A 17248-nucleotide genomic window follows, 5' to 3' on the forward strand; every position below is an offset into this window, starting at 1 on the left:
TATATAGGGCGTGATGGGCCATAATGCAGTGCCCTATATAGGGCGTGATGGGCCATAATGTAGTGCCCTATATAGGGGGTAAGGGGCCATAATGTAGTGCCCTGTATAGGGAACGAGGGGCCATAATGTAGTGCCCTATATAGGGAGTAAGGGGCCATAATGTAGTGCCCTATATAGGGAGTAAGGGGCCATAATGTGGTGCTCTATATAGGGAGCAAGGGGCCATAATGTAGTGCCCTATATAGGGAGTAAGGGGCCATAATATAGTGCCCTATATAGGGAGTAAGGGGCCATAATGTATCGCCCTATATAGGGAGCAAGGGGCCATAATGTAGCGCCCTATATAGGGCGTGATGGGCCATAATGTAGTGCCCTATACAGGGCGTGATGGGCCATAATGTGGCGCCCTATATAGGGCGTGATGGGCCATATTGTAGTGCCCTATATAGGGAGTAAGGGGCCATAATGTAGTGCCCTGTATAGGGAACGAGGGGTCATAATGTAGTGCCCTATATAGGGAGTAAGGGGCCATAATGTAGTGCCCTATATAGGGAGTAAGGGGCCATAATGTAGTGCTCTATAAAGGGAGTAAGAGGCCATAATGTAGTGCCCTATATAGGGAGTAAGGGGCCATAATGTAGTGCCCTATATAGGGAGTAAGGGGCCATAATGTAGTGCTCTATATAGGGAGTAAGGGGCCATAATGTAGTGCCCTATATAGGGAGTAAGGGGCCATAATGTAGTGCCCTATATAGGGAGTAAGGGGCCACAATGTAGTGCCCTATATAGGGAGTAAGGGGCCATAATGTAGTGCCCTATATAGGGAGTAAGGGGCCATAATGTATCGCCCTATATAGGGAGTAAGGGGCCATAATGTATCGCCCTATATAGGGAGTAAGGGGCCATAATGTATCGCCCTATATAGGGAGTAAGGGGCCATAATGTAGTGCACTATATACGGAGTAAGGGGCCATAATGTTGTGCCCTATATACGGAGTAAGGGGCCATAATGTATCGCCCTATATAGGGCGTGATGGGCCATAACGTAGCGCCCTATATAGGGCGCGATGGGCCATAATGTGGCGCCCTATATAGGGCGTGATGGGCCATAGTGTAGTGCCCTATATAGGGAGTAAGGGGCCATAATGTAGTGCCCTGTATAGGGAACGAGGGGCCATAATGTAGTGCCCTATATAGGGCGTGATGGGCCATAATGTAGTGCCCGGGTATAGGGAATGAGGGGCCATAATGTATCGCCCTATATAGGGAGCAAGGGGCCATAATGTAGCGCCCTATATAGGGCGTGATGGGCCATAATGTAGTGCCCTATACAGGGCGTGATGGGCCATTATGTGGTGCCCTATATAGGGCGTGATGGGCCATATTGTAGTGCCCTATATAGGGAGTAAGGGGCCATAATGTAGTGCCCTGTATAGGGAACGAGGGGTCATAATGTAGTGCCCTATATAGGGAGTAAGGGGCCATAATGTAGTGCCCTATATAGGGAGTAAGGGGCCATAATGTAGTGCTCTATAAAGGGAGTAAGAGGCCATAATGTAGTGCCCTATATAGGGAGTAAGGGGCCATAATGTAGTGCCCTATATAGGGAGTAAGGGGCCATAATGTAGTGCCCTATATAGGGAGTAAGGGGCCATAATGTAGTGCCCTATATAGGGAGTAAGGGGCCATAATGTAGTGCCCTATATAGGGAGTAAGGGGCCACAATGTAGTGCCCTATATAGGGAGTAAGGGGCCATAATGTAGTGCCCTATATAGGGAGTAAGGGGCCATAATGTATCGCCCTATATAGGGAGTAAGGGGCCATAATGTATCGCCCTATATAGGGAGTAAGGGGCCATAATGTATCGCCCTATATAGGGAGTAAGGGGCCATAATGTAGTGCCCTATATAGGGAGTAAGGGGCCATAATGTAGTGCCCTATATACGGAGTAAGGGGCTATAATGTAGTGCCCTATATAGGGAGTAAGGGGCCATAATGTAGTGCCCTATATAGGGAGTAAGGGGCCATAATGTATCGCCCTATATGGGGCGTGATGGGCCATAACGTAGCGCCCTATATAGGGCGCGATGGGCCATAATGTAGTGCCCTATATAGGGCGTGATGGGCCATAATGTAGTGCCCGGGTATAGGGAATGAGGGGCCATAATGTATCGCCCTATATAGGGAGCAAGGGGCCATAATGTAGCGCCCTATATAGGGCGTGATGGGCCATAATGTAGCGCCCTATACAGGGCGTGATGGGCCATAACGTAGCGCCCTATATAGGGCGCGATGGGCCATAATGTGGCGCCCTATATAGGGCGTGATGGGCCATAGTGTAGTGCCCTATATAGGGAGTAAGGGGCCATAATGTAGTGCCCTGTATAGGGAACGAGGGGCCATAATGTAGTGCCCTATATAGGGCGTGATGGGCCATAATGTAGTGCCCGGGTATAGGGAATGAGGGGCCAGAATGTAGTGCCCTATATAGGGTGTGATGGGCCATAATGTAGTGCCCTATATAGGGAGTAAGGGGCCATAATGTAGTGCCCGGTATAGGGAACGAGGGGCCATAATGTAGTGCCTATATAGGGCATGAGGGGCCACAATGTAGGGCCCTATATAGGGAATGAGGGGCCATAATGTAGGGCCCTATATAGGGAATGAGGGGCCATAATGTAGGGCCCTATATAGGGAACGAGGGGCCATAATGTAGGGCCCTATATAGGGAACGAGGGGCCATAATGTAGGGCCCTATATAGGGAATGAGGGGCCATAATGTAGGGCCCTATATAGGGAATGAGGGGCCATAATGTAGGGCCCTATATAGGGAATGAGGGGCCTTTTGGGACACGACCTTTGCGATTGACCTTTGTGTTTCAGCACTCGACCTTTGGCTTCTGTGTATGGGGTAAAGTTATTGGTGTACTGTCGATGGTAGCTCCTCTCTTAGCCCAATTCCCCCTCTCTCTTCCTGAAGGGTGCACTTGAGCATTGCCCGTCGTGGATTTAAAAGCATCGGATTGGCTGGAGTTTCCCTCCCATTTGGTTAAATCCACGATGGGAAGTGTGCAAGGGTACACTTTTGGGGGAGGAAGTGGATAATTGGGGCTGCAAGCCTTGGAATCTGGGCTAATACTCCTCTGTTCCCTGTGACCTCTCTAGCTGACCCATGACGTTTTACTTCTGACCCTGGCTGTGATTGGCTGGAGGTCTCAGGGAACCCCCCCCCCCCCCCACCCCCCTCCCCCCAGATGCCTCCCCCCAGCTACCTGTAGACCTGCTATAACAACCGGCCACCTAAAGCTTGCTAAACGAACACTAGGTTTCATAGTATTAAGTCACTACAGTATGTTGAAATAGGCTGGGAAAATGCTTCTAACTTTCCCCCCCAAAAAATAACAGGATTCCAGGTTTCCTACTTATTCCATCCTGATTCCAGCTATCTGTAGTTCTGGGAGTCTACCTGCTACTAGAATTAGAAGCAGGGTTGCCCTATAACTAACTACAGCACGTTGGTAAGGGCCTAGTCCCCTAGGAGGTAGGGGGGTAAGGGCCTAGTCCCCTAGGAGGTAACGGGTGAGGGCCTAGTCCCCTAGGAGGTAACGGGTGAGGGCCTAGTCCCCTAGGAGGTAGGGGGTAAGGGCCTAGTCCCCTAGGAGGTAACGGGTAAGGGCCTAGTCCCCTAGGATGTAACGCTTAAGGGCCTAGTCCCCTAGGAGGTAGGGGTTAAGGGCCTAGTTCCCTTGGTAGTAGGGGTTAAGGGCCTAGTCCCCTTGGTAGTAGGGGTTAAGGGCCTAGTCCCCGAGGGGGTAAGGGGCTAGGGGTCTCTGGTAGTGTGGTCTCTCTGTGCCCAACAGTGGTGCTGTGCTGAGCTCACTGGCGCCCCCTCTCTGTCTCCCAACACACAGCACACTAATGATTTTGCCCTGTACACCGAGGCCATTAAGTTCTTCAACCACCCAGAGAGCATGGTCCGTATCGCAGTCAGAACCATCACACTGAACGTCTACAAGGGTGAGTCTCACTCACACACACACACACACACACACACACACACACACACACGCTACTAGGGGCTGAAACCTCTGCATTGGCCAGCTGCTATTCCTCTTCTGGGTGCTCGGGGGGCTCTGGGTGCTCGGGGGGCTCTGGGTGCTCGGGGGCCCTGGGTGCTCGGGGGGCTCTGGGTGCTCGGGGGGCTCTGGGTGCTCGGGGGGCCCTTGGTGCTCGGGGGGCTCTTGGTGCTCGGGGGGGCTCTTGGTGCTCGGGGGGCCCTGGGTGCTCGGGGGGCTCTTGGTGCTCATGGTGCTCGGGGGCTCTGGGTGCTCGGGGGGCCCTTGGTGCTCGGGGGGCCCTTGGTGCTCGGGGGGCCCTTGGTGCTCGGGGCCCTTGGTGCTCGGGGCCCTTGGTGCTCGGGGCCCTTGGTGCTCGGGGCCCTTGGTGCTCGGGGCCCTGGGTGCTCGGGGCCCTGGGTGCTCGGGGCCCTGGGTGCTCGGGGCCCTGGGTGCTCGGGGCCCTGGGTGCTCGGGGCCCTGGGTGCTCGGCTTGACATGGCTGACCAAGGTGTCTGAGCAGCTCTGCCTTGCTGATGTACTACTCAACATGTACTCCAGACTGTTATACCTGTCTGTCTGTCTGTCTGGGTGTATTTAACAACGTGTTAGTCAGCTGTGTGGCTGTGTGGGTCGTGTGGGTCGTGTGGCTGTGTGGGTCGTGTGGCTGTGTGGGTCGTGTGGCTGTGTGGGTCGTGTAGCTGTTTAGTTCTGTTAGACACTACACAGCTACCTGACTACCCAGGAGTCTGTTAGACACTACACAGCTACCTGACTACCCAGGAGCCCTGCTGTTTAGACACTACACAGCTACCTGACTACCCAGGAGCCCTGCTGTTTAGTTCTGTTAGACACTACACAGCTACCTGACTACCGTTAACCTTGTGTATGCTCTCTCCCTCCCCTCCCCTCCCTCTCTCACCATCCCCCTCTCCCTTCCCTCCCTCTTGTCCTCTATTTCTCCCTCCTCTTCCTCCTCTCTCTCTCCCTACTCTCTCTCCCCCCTCCTCTCTCTCCTCTCTCTCCTCCTCTCCTCTTCCTCCTCCTCTCCCCCCTCCTCTCTCTCCTCTTCCTCCTCTCCTCTTCCTCCTCTCTCCCCCTCCTCTCTCCCCCTCTCTCTCCTCTTCCTCCTCTCCTCTTCCTCCTCTCTCCCCCTCCTCTCTCCCCTCTCTCTCCTCTTCCTCCTCTCACCCCATCTCTTCCTCTTCTCTCCTCGCTCTTTCTGTTTTCTCCTCTCCCCATCTCCTCCTCTCCTCTTCCTCCTCTCTCCCATCTCCTCCTCTCCTCTTCCTCCTCTCTCCCATCTCCTCCTCTCCCCATCTATTCCTCTTCTCTCCTCGCTCTTTCTGTTTTCTCTCCATCTCCTCATCTCCTCCTCTCCCATTCTCCTCTTCTCTCCCATCTCCTCTTCTCTCCCCATCTCCTCTTCTCTCCCCATCTCCTCTTCTCTCCCATCTCCTCTTCTCTCCTCTTCTCCTCTTCCTCCTCTCCCCAACTCCTCCACTCCTCCACTCCTCCACTCCTCCTCTCCTCTTCCTCCTCTTCCTCATCTCCTCCTCTCCCCATCTCCTCCTCTTCCTCCTCTCTCCCCATCTCCTCTCTCTCCCCATCTCCTCTTCTCTCCTCTTCCTCCTCTTCCTCCTCTTCCTCCACTCCTCCTCTCCTCTTCCTCCTCTCCCCATCTCCTCCTCCTCCTCTTCCTCCTCTCACTCTTACCTCCCGTGGGCCTAACTCCAGTCTCATGTAAGTCTAATTAATAAATGCACCTCACTGAATGTGTGTGTGTGTGTGTGTGTGTGTGTGTGTGTGTGTGTGTGTGTGTGTGTGTATATATAGTAATCATTAATGTTATTAATTATATTATTGACTTGGGCTTATCATTTAAATGTGTAAACTGACCTGCATGCTTTTGTTGGTTTCTGTGTAATTCAAACCCATCGTTTCAAGTCAACTGTTATAATACTGATATACAGTTATAATACACATTTTCTAAGAGGTGAAACAGTCCTGAATGGTTTTGAACACCGGGCCTCTGAACAACTCCGTTCACGACGATGAGTATTCAGAATGTTACGATGAAGCATGTCTTCTTCGTAAGGACTGGAGTTTGGAGGACTGGAGTTTGGCCTACCGTGATGACACATTGTCAGAAACCAGAGTTGGTAGTCCTCCATATCAGTCTCAGAGTAGAGTAGAGTCCTCCATATCAGTCTCTTTAGAGTAGAGTCCTCCATATCAGTCTCTTTAGAGTAGAGTCCTCCACATCAGTCTCTTTAGAGTAGAGTCCTCCATATCAGACTCAGAGTAGAGTAGAGTCCTCCATATCAGTCTCATTTTAGAGTAGAGTCCTCCATATCAGTCTCATTTTAGAGTAGAGTCCTCCATATCAGTCTCATTTTAGAGTAGAGTCCTCCATATAAGTCTCATTTTAGAGTAGAGTCCTCCATATCAGTCTCTTTTAGAGTAGAGTCCTCCATTATCAGTCTCTTTTAGAGTAGAGTCCTCCATATCAGTCTCTTTTTAGAGTAGAGTCCTCCATATCAGTCTCTTTTTAGAGTAGAGTCCTCCATTTCAGTCTCAGAGTAGTCCTGCAATATCAGTCTCATTTTAGAGTAGAGTCCTGCATATCGGTCTCTGAGTAGAGTCCTGCATATCGGTCTCTGAGTAGAGTCCTCCATATCGGTCTCTGAGTAGAGTCCTCCATATCGGTCTCTGAGTAGAGTCCTCCATATCGGTCTCTGAGTAGAGTCCTCCATATCGGTCTCTGAGTAGAGTCCTCCATATCGGTCTCTGAGAAGAGTCCTCCATATCGGTCTCTGAGTAGAGTCCTCCATATCGGTCTCTGAGTAGAGTCCTCCATATCGGTCTCTGAGTAGAGTCCTCGAGTCCTCCATATCGGTCTCTGAGTAGAGTCCTCCATATCGGTCTCTGAGTAGAGTCCTCCATATCGGTCTTGAGTAGAGTCCTCCCATATCGGTCTCTGAGTAGAGTCCTCCATATCGGTCTCTGAGTAGAGTCCTCCATACGGTCTCTGAGTAGAGTCCTCCATATCGGTCTCTGAGTAGAGTCCTCCATATCGGTCTCTGAGTAGAGTCCTCCATATCGGTCTCTGAGTAGAGTCCTCCATATCGGTCTCTGAGTAGAGTCCTCCATATCGGTCTCTGAGTAGAGTCCTCCATATCGGTCTCTGAGTAGAGTCCTCCATATCGGTCTCTGAGTAGAGTCCTCCATATCGGTCTCATTTTAGAGTAGAGTCCTCCATATCGGTCTCATTTTAGAGTAGAGTCCTCCATATCGGTCTCATTTTAGAGTAGAGTCCTCCATATCGGTCCTCATTTTAGAGTAGAGTCCTCCATACGGTCTCATTTTAGAGTAGAGTCCTGTCCTCCATATCGGTCTCATTTTAGAGTAGAGTCCTCCATATCGGTCTCATTTTAGAGTAGAGTCCTCCATATCGGTCTCATTTTAGAGTAGAGTCCTCCATATCGGTCTCATTTTAGAGTAGAGTCCTCCATATCGGTCTCATTTTAGAGTAGAGTCCTCCATATCAGTCTCATTTTAGAGTAGAGTCCTCCATATCAGTCTCATTTTAGAGTAGAGTCCTCCATATCAGTCTCATTTTAGAGTAGAGTCCTCCATATCAGTCTCATTTTAGAGTAGAGTCCTCCATATCAGTCTCTTTAGAGTAGAGTCCTCCACATCAGTCTCTTTAGAGTAGAGTCCTCCACATCGGTCTCTTTAGAGTAGAGTCCTCCATATCGGTCTCTGAGTAGAGTCCTCCATATCGGTCTCTGAGTAGAGTCCTCCACATCAGTCTCAGAGTAGAGTCTTTGTCTACTACCAGTCTCAGAGTAGAGTCCTCCTGGAGAGAACAGCTTTATTCTCTATATAGTTATACCTCATATCCAATCTCTGTAAATGTCTGGTCCTGTATTCCTCTGACCCCCCCCCCCCCCCCCGTCTCCCCATCTATCTGTGTAACCACGGTAACATCCCTTGACCTCTCACCCCTCTAGTGGACAACCAGCACATGCTGCACTACATTCGAGACAAGACGGCGGTCCCTTACTTCAGTAACCTGGTCTGGTTCATCGGCTCCCACGTCATAGAGCTGGACAAGTGTGTTCAGACGGACCAAGAGTGAGCACACACACACACACACACACACACACACACACACGGCAGCAACGTCATCAAACTGGACCAAATGTGTTCAGACAGTCATTTTTCTTCTACGTTCTGTTATCATTTAGCTTCCTATACATTTCTATAGAACGTGCTGGAAAAGTGAGTAAGAGACTGTCTGTATGTCGGCCTATGGGGATGAGTGGATCTTTCCTTAAGCTGACCTTCAGATGGGTCATTCCTCACTGTGTCCACTAGGTGTCTATCTAGTCTTCAGATGGGTCATTCTCCCCTGTGTCCACTAGGGGTCTCTGTCTAATCTTCAGATGGGTCATTCCTCACTGTGTCCACTAGGGGTCTCTATCTAATCTTCAGATGGGTCATTCTCCCCTGTGTCCACTAGGGGTCTCTATCTAGTCTTCAGATGGGTCATTCTCCCCTGTGTCCACTAGTCTTCAGATGGGTCATTCTCCCCTGTGTCCACTAGGGGTCTCTATCTAGTCTTCAGATGGGTCATTCTCCCCTGTGTCCACTAGGGGTCTCTATCTAGTCTTCAGATGGGTCATTCTCCCCTGTGTCCACTAGTCTTCAGATGGGTCATTCTCCCCTGTGTCCACTAGGGGTCTCTATCTAACCTTCAGATGGGTCATTCTCCCCTGTGTCCACTAGGGGTCTCTATCTAACCTTCAGATGGGTCATTCTCCCCTCTGTCCACTAGGTGTCTCTATCTAGTCTTCAGATGGGTCATTCCTCACTGTGTCCACTAGGTGTCTCTATCTAACCTTCAGATGGGTCATTCTCCCCTGTGTCCACTAGGGGCTCTATCTAACCTTCAGATGGGTCATTCTCCCCTGTGTCCACTAGGGGTCTCTATCTAACCTTCAGATGGGTCATTCTCCCCTGTGTCCACTAGGGGTCTCTATCTAGTCTTCAGATCGGTCATTCTCCCCTCTGTCCACTAGTGGTCTCTATCTAGTCTTCAGATGGGTCATTCTCCCCTGTGTCCACTAGGGGTCTCTATCTAGTCTTCAGATGGGTCATTCTCCCCTTTGTCCACTAGGTGTCAGTGTTGTATCAGTTTAGACTTTCTACCTGTCAGAGTTATCTGATTAAGATATTGTCCTCTTGGGAAGGTTGTGTTTGCACTGCAGGCTTGGGTATACATTCAGATACATGTTGTGAAACACAAAACCATAACAGTTACAGACTAGATCATTACACACTTATGTACATACCACCTCTCTCTCTCTGTCTCTCTCCTCTGTCTCTCTCTCCTCTGTCTCTCTCCCTCTCCCCTCTCCAGGCATCGTAACCGGGGGAAGCTGAGTGACTTGGTAGCAGAGCATCTCGACCATCTCCACTACCTGAACGATATCCTGACTATCAACTGTGAGTTCCTGAACGATGTCCTGACAGACCACCTGCTCAACCGTCTGTTCCTGCCTCTCTACGTCTTCTCTCTGGTCTGCCCTGAACAGGTAGGTGGTGGGGTGTGTGTGTACTGTGTAACAAATACTAATGTGTATCTGACATATTGTCTGTCTGTGTTTCAGTCTGAAGATCGTAAGATCAACCCTCAGGTGTCCCTTAACCTACTGTCACAGGTATGTACGTACACACACAATCTCACCACATCACACCGCTTCACACCTCATCACACCACACCACACCTCATCACACCACACCTCATCACACCACACCTCATCACACCACACCTCTTCACACCACACCTCATCACAGCTCACCTCATCAAACCTCACCTCATCAAACCTCACCTCATCACACCTCACCTCATCACGCCGCTTCACACCTCTTCACATCACACCTCACCTCATCAAACCTCATCACATCACACCACGCCTCATCACACCACGCCTCATCACAACCACGCCTCATCACACCACACCTCATCACACCACACCACACCTCATCACACCACACCTCATCACATCACACCTCATCACACCTCATCACACCTCACCTCATCACACCTCATCACACCACACCTCATCACACCTCACCTCATCAAACCTCACCTCATCACACCTCACCTCATCACACCTCATCACACCATACCTCACCACACCTCATCACACCATACCTCACCACACCTCATCACACCATACCTCACTTCACATCACACCTCACCACTTCACACCTCATCACACCACACCTCACCACACCATACCTCACCACACCTCATCACACCATACCTCATCACACCGCTTCACATCACACCTCACCTTTTCACACCTCTTCACATCACACCTCATCACACTACACCCCATCACATCACACCTCATCACACCTCATTACATCACACCCTCATCCACACCACAACTCATCACACCACACCTCATCAAACCTCACCTCATCACACCACACCTCATCACACCTCACCTCATCACAGCTCACCTCATCACATCACGCCGCTTCACACCTCTTCACATCACACCTCACCTCATCAAACCTCACCTCATCACACCACACCTCATCACACCTCACCTCATCACACCTCACCTCATCACACCTCACCTCATCACACCACACCTCATCAAACCTCACCTCATCACACCTCACCTCATCACACCTCATCACACCTCACCTCATCTCACCTCATCACATCACACCACACCTCACCACAACTCAACACACACCATACCTCATCACACCATACCTCACCACACCTCATCACACCTCATCACACCACACCTCATCACACCACACTCATCACACCACACCTCATCACACCACACCTCATCACACCCTCACCTCACCACACACCTTCATCACACCTCATCACAACTCACCTCATCACACCACACCTCATCACACCACACCTCATCACACCACACCTCATCACACCTCACCTCATCAAACCTCACCTCATCACACCTCATCACACCACACCTCACCACACCTCATCACACCATACCTCACCACACCTCATCACACCTCATCACACCATACCTCACTTCACTTCACACCTCATCACACCACACCTCACCACACCATACCTCACCACACCTCATCACACCATACCTCATCACACCGCTTCACATCACACCTCACCTTTTCACACCTCTTCACATCACACCTCATCACACTACACCCCCATCACATCACACCTCATCACACCTCTTCACACCTCACCTCTTCACACCTCTTCTCATCACACTACACCCATCACACCTCATCACACTACACCTCATCACACTACACCTCATTACATCACACCTCATTACATCACACCTCATTACATCACACCTCATTACATCACACCTCATACATCACCACCTCATCACACCACACCACAACTCATCACACCACACCTCATCACACCACACCTCATCACACCTCACCTCATCACAGCTCACCTCATCACATCACGCCGCTTCACACCTCTTCACATCACACCTCACCTCATCAAACCTCACCTCATCAACCTCACCTCATCACACCTCACCTCATCACACCTCACCTCATCACACCTCACCTCATCACACCTCACCTCATCACACCTCACCTCATCACACCTCACCTCATCACACCTCACCTCATCACACCACACCTCATCACACCTCACCTCATCACACCTCATCACACCATACCTCAACACACCTTATCACACCATACCTCACTTCTCATCACACCTCACCTCTTCACACCATACCTCACCACACCTCACCACACCATACCTCACCACACCTCATCACACCATACCTCATCACACCGCTTCACATCACACCTCACCTTTTCACACTATATCACATCACACTTCATCACACCTCTTCACACCTCACCTCTTCTCATCACACTACACCCATCACATCACACCTCATCACACGACACCTCATCACACCTTACCCATTCACATCACACCTCATCACACCTCACCCATTCACATCACACCTCATCACACTACACCTCATTACATCACACCTCACCACATCACACCTCACCTCTTCACATCACACCTCATCACATCACACCACACCTCATCTCACCTAATCACACCGCTTCACACCTCATCACACCTCTTCACATCACACCACACCTCATCACACCTCACTACACCTCATCACACCTAATCACACCTCATCACACCACATCACACCACTTCACACCTCACCTCTTCACACCTCACCACACTACACCTCATCACACTACACCTCATCACATCACACCTCATCACACCTCACCCATTTACATTACACCTCATCACACTACACCTCATCACATCACACCTCATCACATCACACCTCATCACATCCCATCACACCTCACCACATCACACCTCACCACATCACACCTCACCTCATCACACCTCACCTCATCACACTACACCTCATCACACTACACCTCATCACACCGCATCACACTACACCTCATCACATCACACCACTTCACACTACACCTCACCACATCACACTACACCTCATCACACTACACCTCATCACATCACACCGCTTCACACTACACCTCACCACATCACACTACACCTCATCACACTACACCTCATCACACCGCTTCACATCACAACTCATCACATTACACCTCATCACACCACATCACACCTCACCACATCAAACCTCACCTCATCACACCTCTTCTCATCACATCTCACCTCATCAAACCTCACCTCACCTCATCACACCTCACCTCATAACACCTCACCTCATCAAACCTCATCACACCACACTCATCACACCATACCTCACCACACCTCATCACACCATACCTCACCACACCTCATCACACCATACCTCACTTCACATCACACCTCACCTCATCACACCTCATCACACCATACCTCATCACACCTAATCACACCATACCTCATCACACGTCTTCACATCACACCTCACCTTTTCACCACCTCTTCACACCTCACCCATTCACATCACACCTCATCACACCAGACCTCATCTCACCTCATCACACCTCATCACACCTCACCACATCACACCTCATCACACTACACCTCATCACATCACACCGCTTCACACTACACCTCACCACATCACACTACACCTCATCACACTACACCTCATCACATAACACCACTTCACACTACACCTCACCACACTACACGGCTTCACATCACACCTCATCATACCGCTTCACATCACACCTCATCACACCACACCTCATCACACCACATCACACCTCACCACATCACACCTCACCTCATCACATCACACCACATCACACCTCACCTCATCACACCGCTTCACATCACACCGCTTCACATCACACCGCTTCACATCACACCGCTTCACATCACACCTCATCACACTACACCTCATCACACCTCACCACATCACACCTCACCTCACCACACCTCATCACATCACACCTTATCACACTACACCTCATTACATCACACCTCTTCACATCACACCTCATCTCACCTCACCACATCACACCTCACCTCATCACATCACACCTCATCACACTACACCTCATCACATCACACCGCTTCACACTACACCACACCACATCACACTACACCTCATCACATCACACTGCTTCACATCACACCTCACTCATCACACTACACCTCATCACACCTCACCACATCACACCTCATCACACTACACCTCATTACATCACACCTCTTCACATCACACCTCATCTCACCTCATCACACCACATCACACCTCACCACATCACACCTCACCTCATCACACTACACCTCATCACATCACACCTCATTACATCACACCACATCACACCACACCTCATTACATCACACCTCTTCACATCACACCTCATCTCTTCAAATCACACTACACCTCATCACATCACACCTCATCACATCACACCGCTTCACATCACACCTCATCACACTACACCTCATCACATCACACCGCTTCACATCACACCTCATCACACTACACCTCACCACATCACACCTCATCACACCACACCACACCTCTTCACATCACACCTCATCTCTTCACATCATACCTAATCACACCTCATCACACCTCACCACACCACATCACACCTCACCACATCACACCTCACCACATCACACCTCATCACACCTCACCCATTCACATCACACCTCATCACACCACACCTCCCCTCATCACACCTCATCACACCTCACCTCACCTCACCTCACCGTAGGGATGGACGATCAATGATAAAACTGCATATGAACGTTGTTATTTTTGTTGGGTTTGTCTCAAGGTGTTTCTCATCATCCACTACCAGCCGCTGGTCAACTCTCTGGCTGAAGTCATCTTCAACGGAGACCTGTCTGTCTTCACACAGCACAAAAACACAGTGAGTACACACACACACACAGACACACACAGACACACACACACACATACAGTGACCTTCGGAAAGTATTCAGACCCCTCAACTTTGTCCAGGTTTTGTTTTGTTACAGCATAATGACATCACAATACCCCATAATGACATCACAATACCCCATAATGACATCACAATACCCCATAATGACATCACAATATCCTCATCAATCTACACACAATACCCTCGTCAATCTACACACACTGCCCTCATCAATCTACACACAATACCTCATCAACCTACACACAATACCTCATCAACCTACACACAATACCTCATCAACCTACACACAATACCTCATCAACCTACACACAATACCTCATCAATCTACACACAATACCTCATCAACCTACACACCATACCTCATCAATCTACACACAATACCTCATCAATCTACACACAATACCTCATCAATCTACACACAGTACCTCATCAATCTACACACAGTACCTCATCAATCTACACACAATACCCCATAATGACATCACCGTACCCTCATCACAGTACCCCATCAATCTACACACAACACCCCATAATGACATCACAATACCCCATAATGACATCACAGTACCTCATCAATCTACAGACAATACCCCATAATGACATCACAATACCCCATAATGACATCACAATACCCTCATCAATCTACACACAGTACCCCATAATGACATCACAGTACCCCATGACATCACAATACCCCGTAATGACATCACAATACCCCGTAATGACATCACAATACCCCGTAATGACATCACAATACCCCGTAATGACATCACAATACCCCATAATGACATCACAATACCTCATAATGACAAAGCTAAAACAGAAATATCACAGTTCCATCAGTATTCAGACCCTTCACTCAGTACTTTGTTGAAGCACCTTTGGCAGCGATTACAGCCTCCATATAAGCTGGAGTTAACAACTGATTGACTTTGGTGATTACACCTTAACAGCTGGTGATTCCAGTAACAGGAAGTGGTTGTGACAGAGATGGCCCTTATACATCCTGGCCGCGGGTTCAAATTTTTTTTTGTACCTTTATTTAACTAGGCAAGTCAGTTAAGAACAAATTCTTATTTTCAACGACGGCCTGGGAACAGTGGGTTAAATGACTGTTCAGGGGCAGAACGACAGATTTGTACCTTGTCAGCTTGGGGGGTTGAACTTGCAACCTTCCGGTTACTAGTCCAACGCTCTAACCACTAGGCTACGCTAAGATAACGCCCGCTGCAGATAGAGACAGGATGAACCCAGAGTAGCTTATGGTATGGTGTGTGTGTGTCCCCAATCTACAAGGGAGAGGTGGAACAAGGCATTCTGGGGATTATCTATCTAAACTGTGTGTTGTCTGTAACGGCTCTCAGCTTAACAGTCAGTCAAGACTTGCGCTGACGGTTTCATTATTACAATAATTAATTTGTGTGTGTGTGTGTGTGTGTGTGTGTGTGTGTGTGTGTGTGTGTGTGTGTGTGTGTGCTCTGTGTGTGTGTGTGCTCTGTGTGTGTGTGCTCTGTGTGTGTGTGTGTGTGTGTGTGCTCTGTGTGTGTGTGTGTTCTGTGTGTGTGTGCTCTGTGTGTGTGTGCTCTGTGTGTGTGTGCTCTGTGTGTGTGTGCTCTGTGTGTGTGTGCTCTGTGTGTGTGTGTGTTCTCTCTGTGTGTGTGTTCTCTGTGTGTGTGTGTTTCTCTCTGTGTGTGTGTGTGTGTTCTCTCTGTGTGTGTGTGTGTGTGTGTGTGTGCCCTCATCAATCACAATACCCCATTATAACAAAGCAACCCCCCCTCATCAATCACAATACCCCATTATAACAAAGCAACCCCCCCTCATCAATCACAATACCCCATTATAACAAAGCAACCTCCCCCCTCCATAAATTAATTAATGAATTCGTACACTTCCTTATGGGATGGAAAGTAGGCCGTTGCTGTGCAGAGGATTTAAATAAAGGGGAGGATTTCTTCCAGCCTGGCCTGCACCCTCATACATTAATTCATACACTTCCTTAAAGGGGAGGATTTCTTCCAGCCTGGCCTGCACCCTCATACATTAATGAATTAATTCATACACTTCCTTAAAGGGGAGGATTTCTTCCAGCCTGGCCTGCACCCTCATAAATTAATGAATTAATTCATACACTTCCTTAAAGGGGAGGATTTCTTCCAGCCTGGCCTGCACCCTCATACATTAATTAATTAATTCATACACTTCCTTAAAGGGGAGGATTTCTTCCAGCCTGGCCTGCACCCTCATACATTAATTCATACACTTCCTTAAAGGGGAGGATTTCTTCCAGCCTGGCCTGCACCCTCATAAATTAATGAATTAATTCATACACTTCCTTAAAGGGGAGGATTTCTTCCAGCCTGGCCTGCACCCTCATACATTAATTCATACACTTCCTTAAAGGGGAGGATTTCTTCCAGCCTGGCCTGCACCCTCATACATTAATTCATACACTTCCTTAAAGGGGAGGGTTTCTTCCAGCCTGGCCTGCACCCTCATACATTAATTCATACACTTCCTTAAAGGGGAGGATTTCTTCCAGCCTGGCCTGCACCCTCATACATTAATTCATGCACTTCCTTAAAGGGGAGGATTTCTTCCAGCTGAAAACATGTCGTTGTTCATGTAAAATTATATCTAGAGGAGATAAGGAGATTTGTATTACAGACACACCCCGCCCCTCCTCCAAAACACCCAAGGACCTGTTTACTATAAATAAACCTAGCTTAACAGGCCT

At 49.2% G+C, this 17248-nt stretch overlaps 1 protein-coding gene across 1 annotated transcript in view; it reads left to right on the forward strand.

The window, feature by feature from the left end:
• Positions 1–17248, forward strand: part of LOC109887099 (C-type lectin domain containing 16A) — a 95776-nt gene that overhangs the window by 11705 nt on the left and 66823 nt on the right. The window contains 5 exon segments of the mRNA XM_031814020.1: positions 3913–4018; positions 8073–8196; positions 9485–9659; positions 9735–9785; positions 14383–14478. Coding sequence (XP_031669880.1) covers positions 3913–4018; positions 8073–8196; positions 9485–9659; positions 9735–9785; positions 14383–14478 — 552 coding nt within the window.

The sequence above is a fragment of the Oncorhynchus kisutch genome, unplaced genomic scaffold (assembly GCF_002021735.2).
Source record: "Oncorhynchus kisutch isolate 150728-3 unplaced genomic scaffold, Okis_V2 Okis06b-Okis10b_hom, whole genome shotgun sequence".
NCBI lineage: Eukaryota > Metazoa > Chordata > Actinopteri > Salmoniformes > Salmonidae > Oncorhynchus > Oncorhynchus kisutch.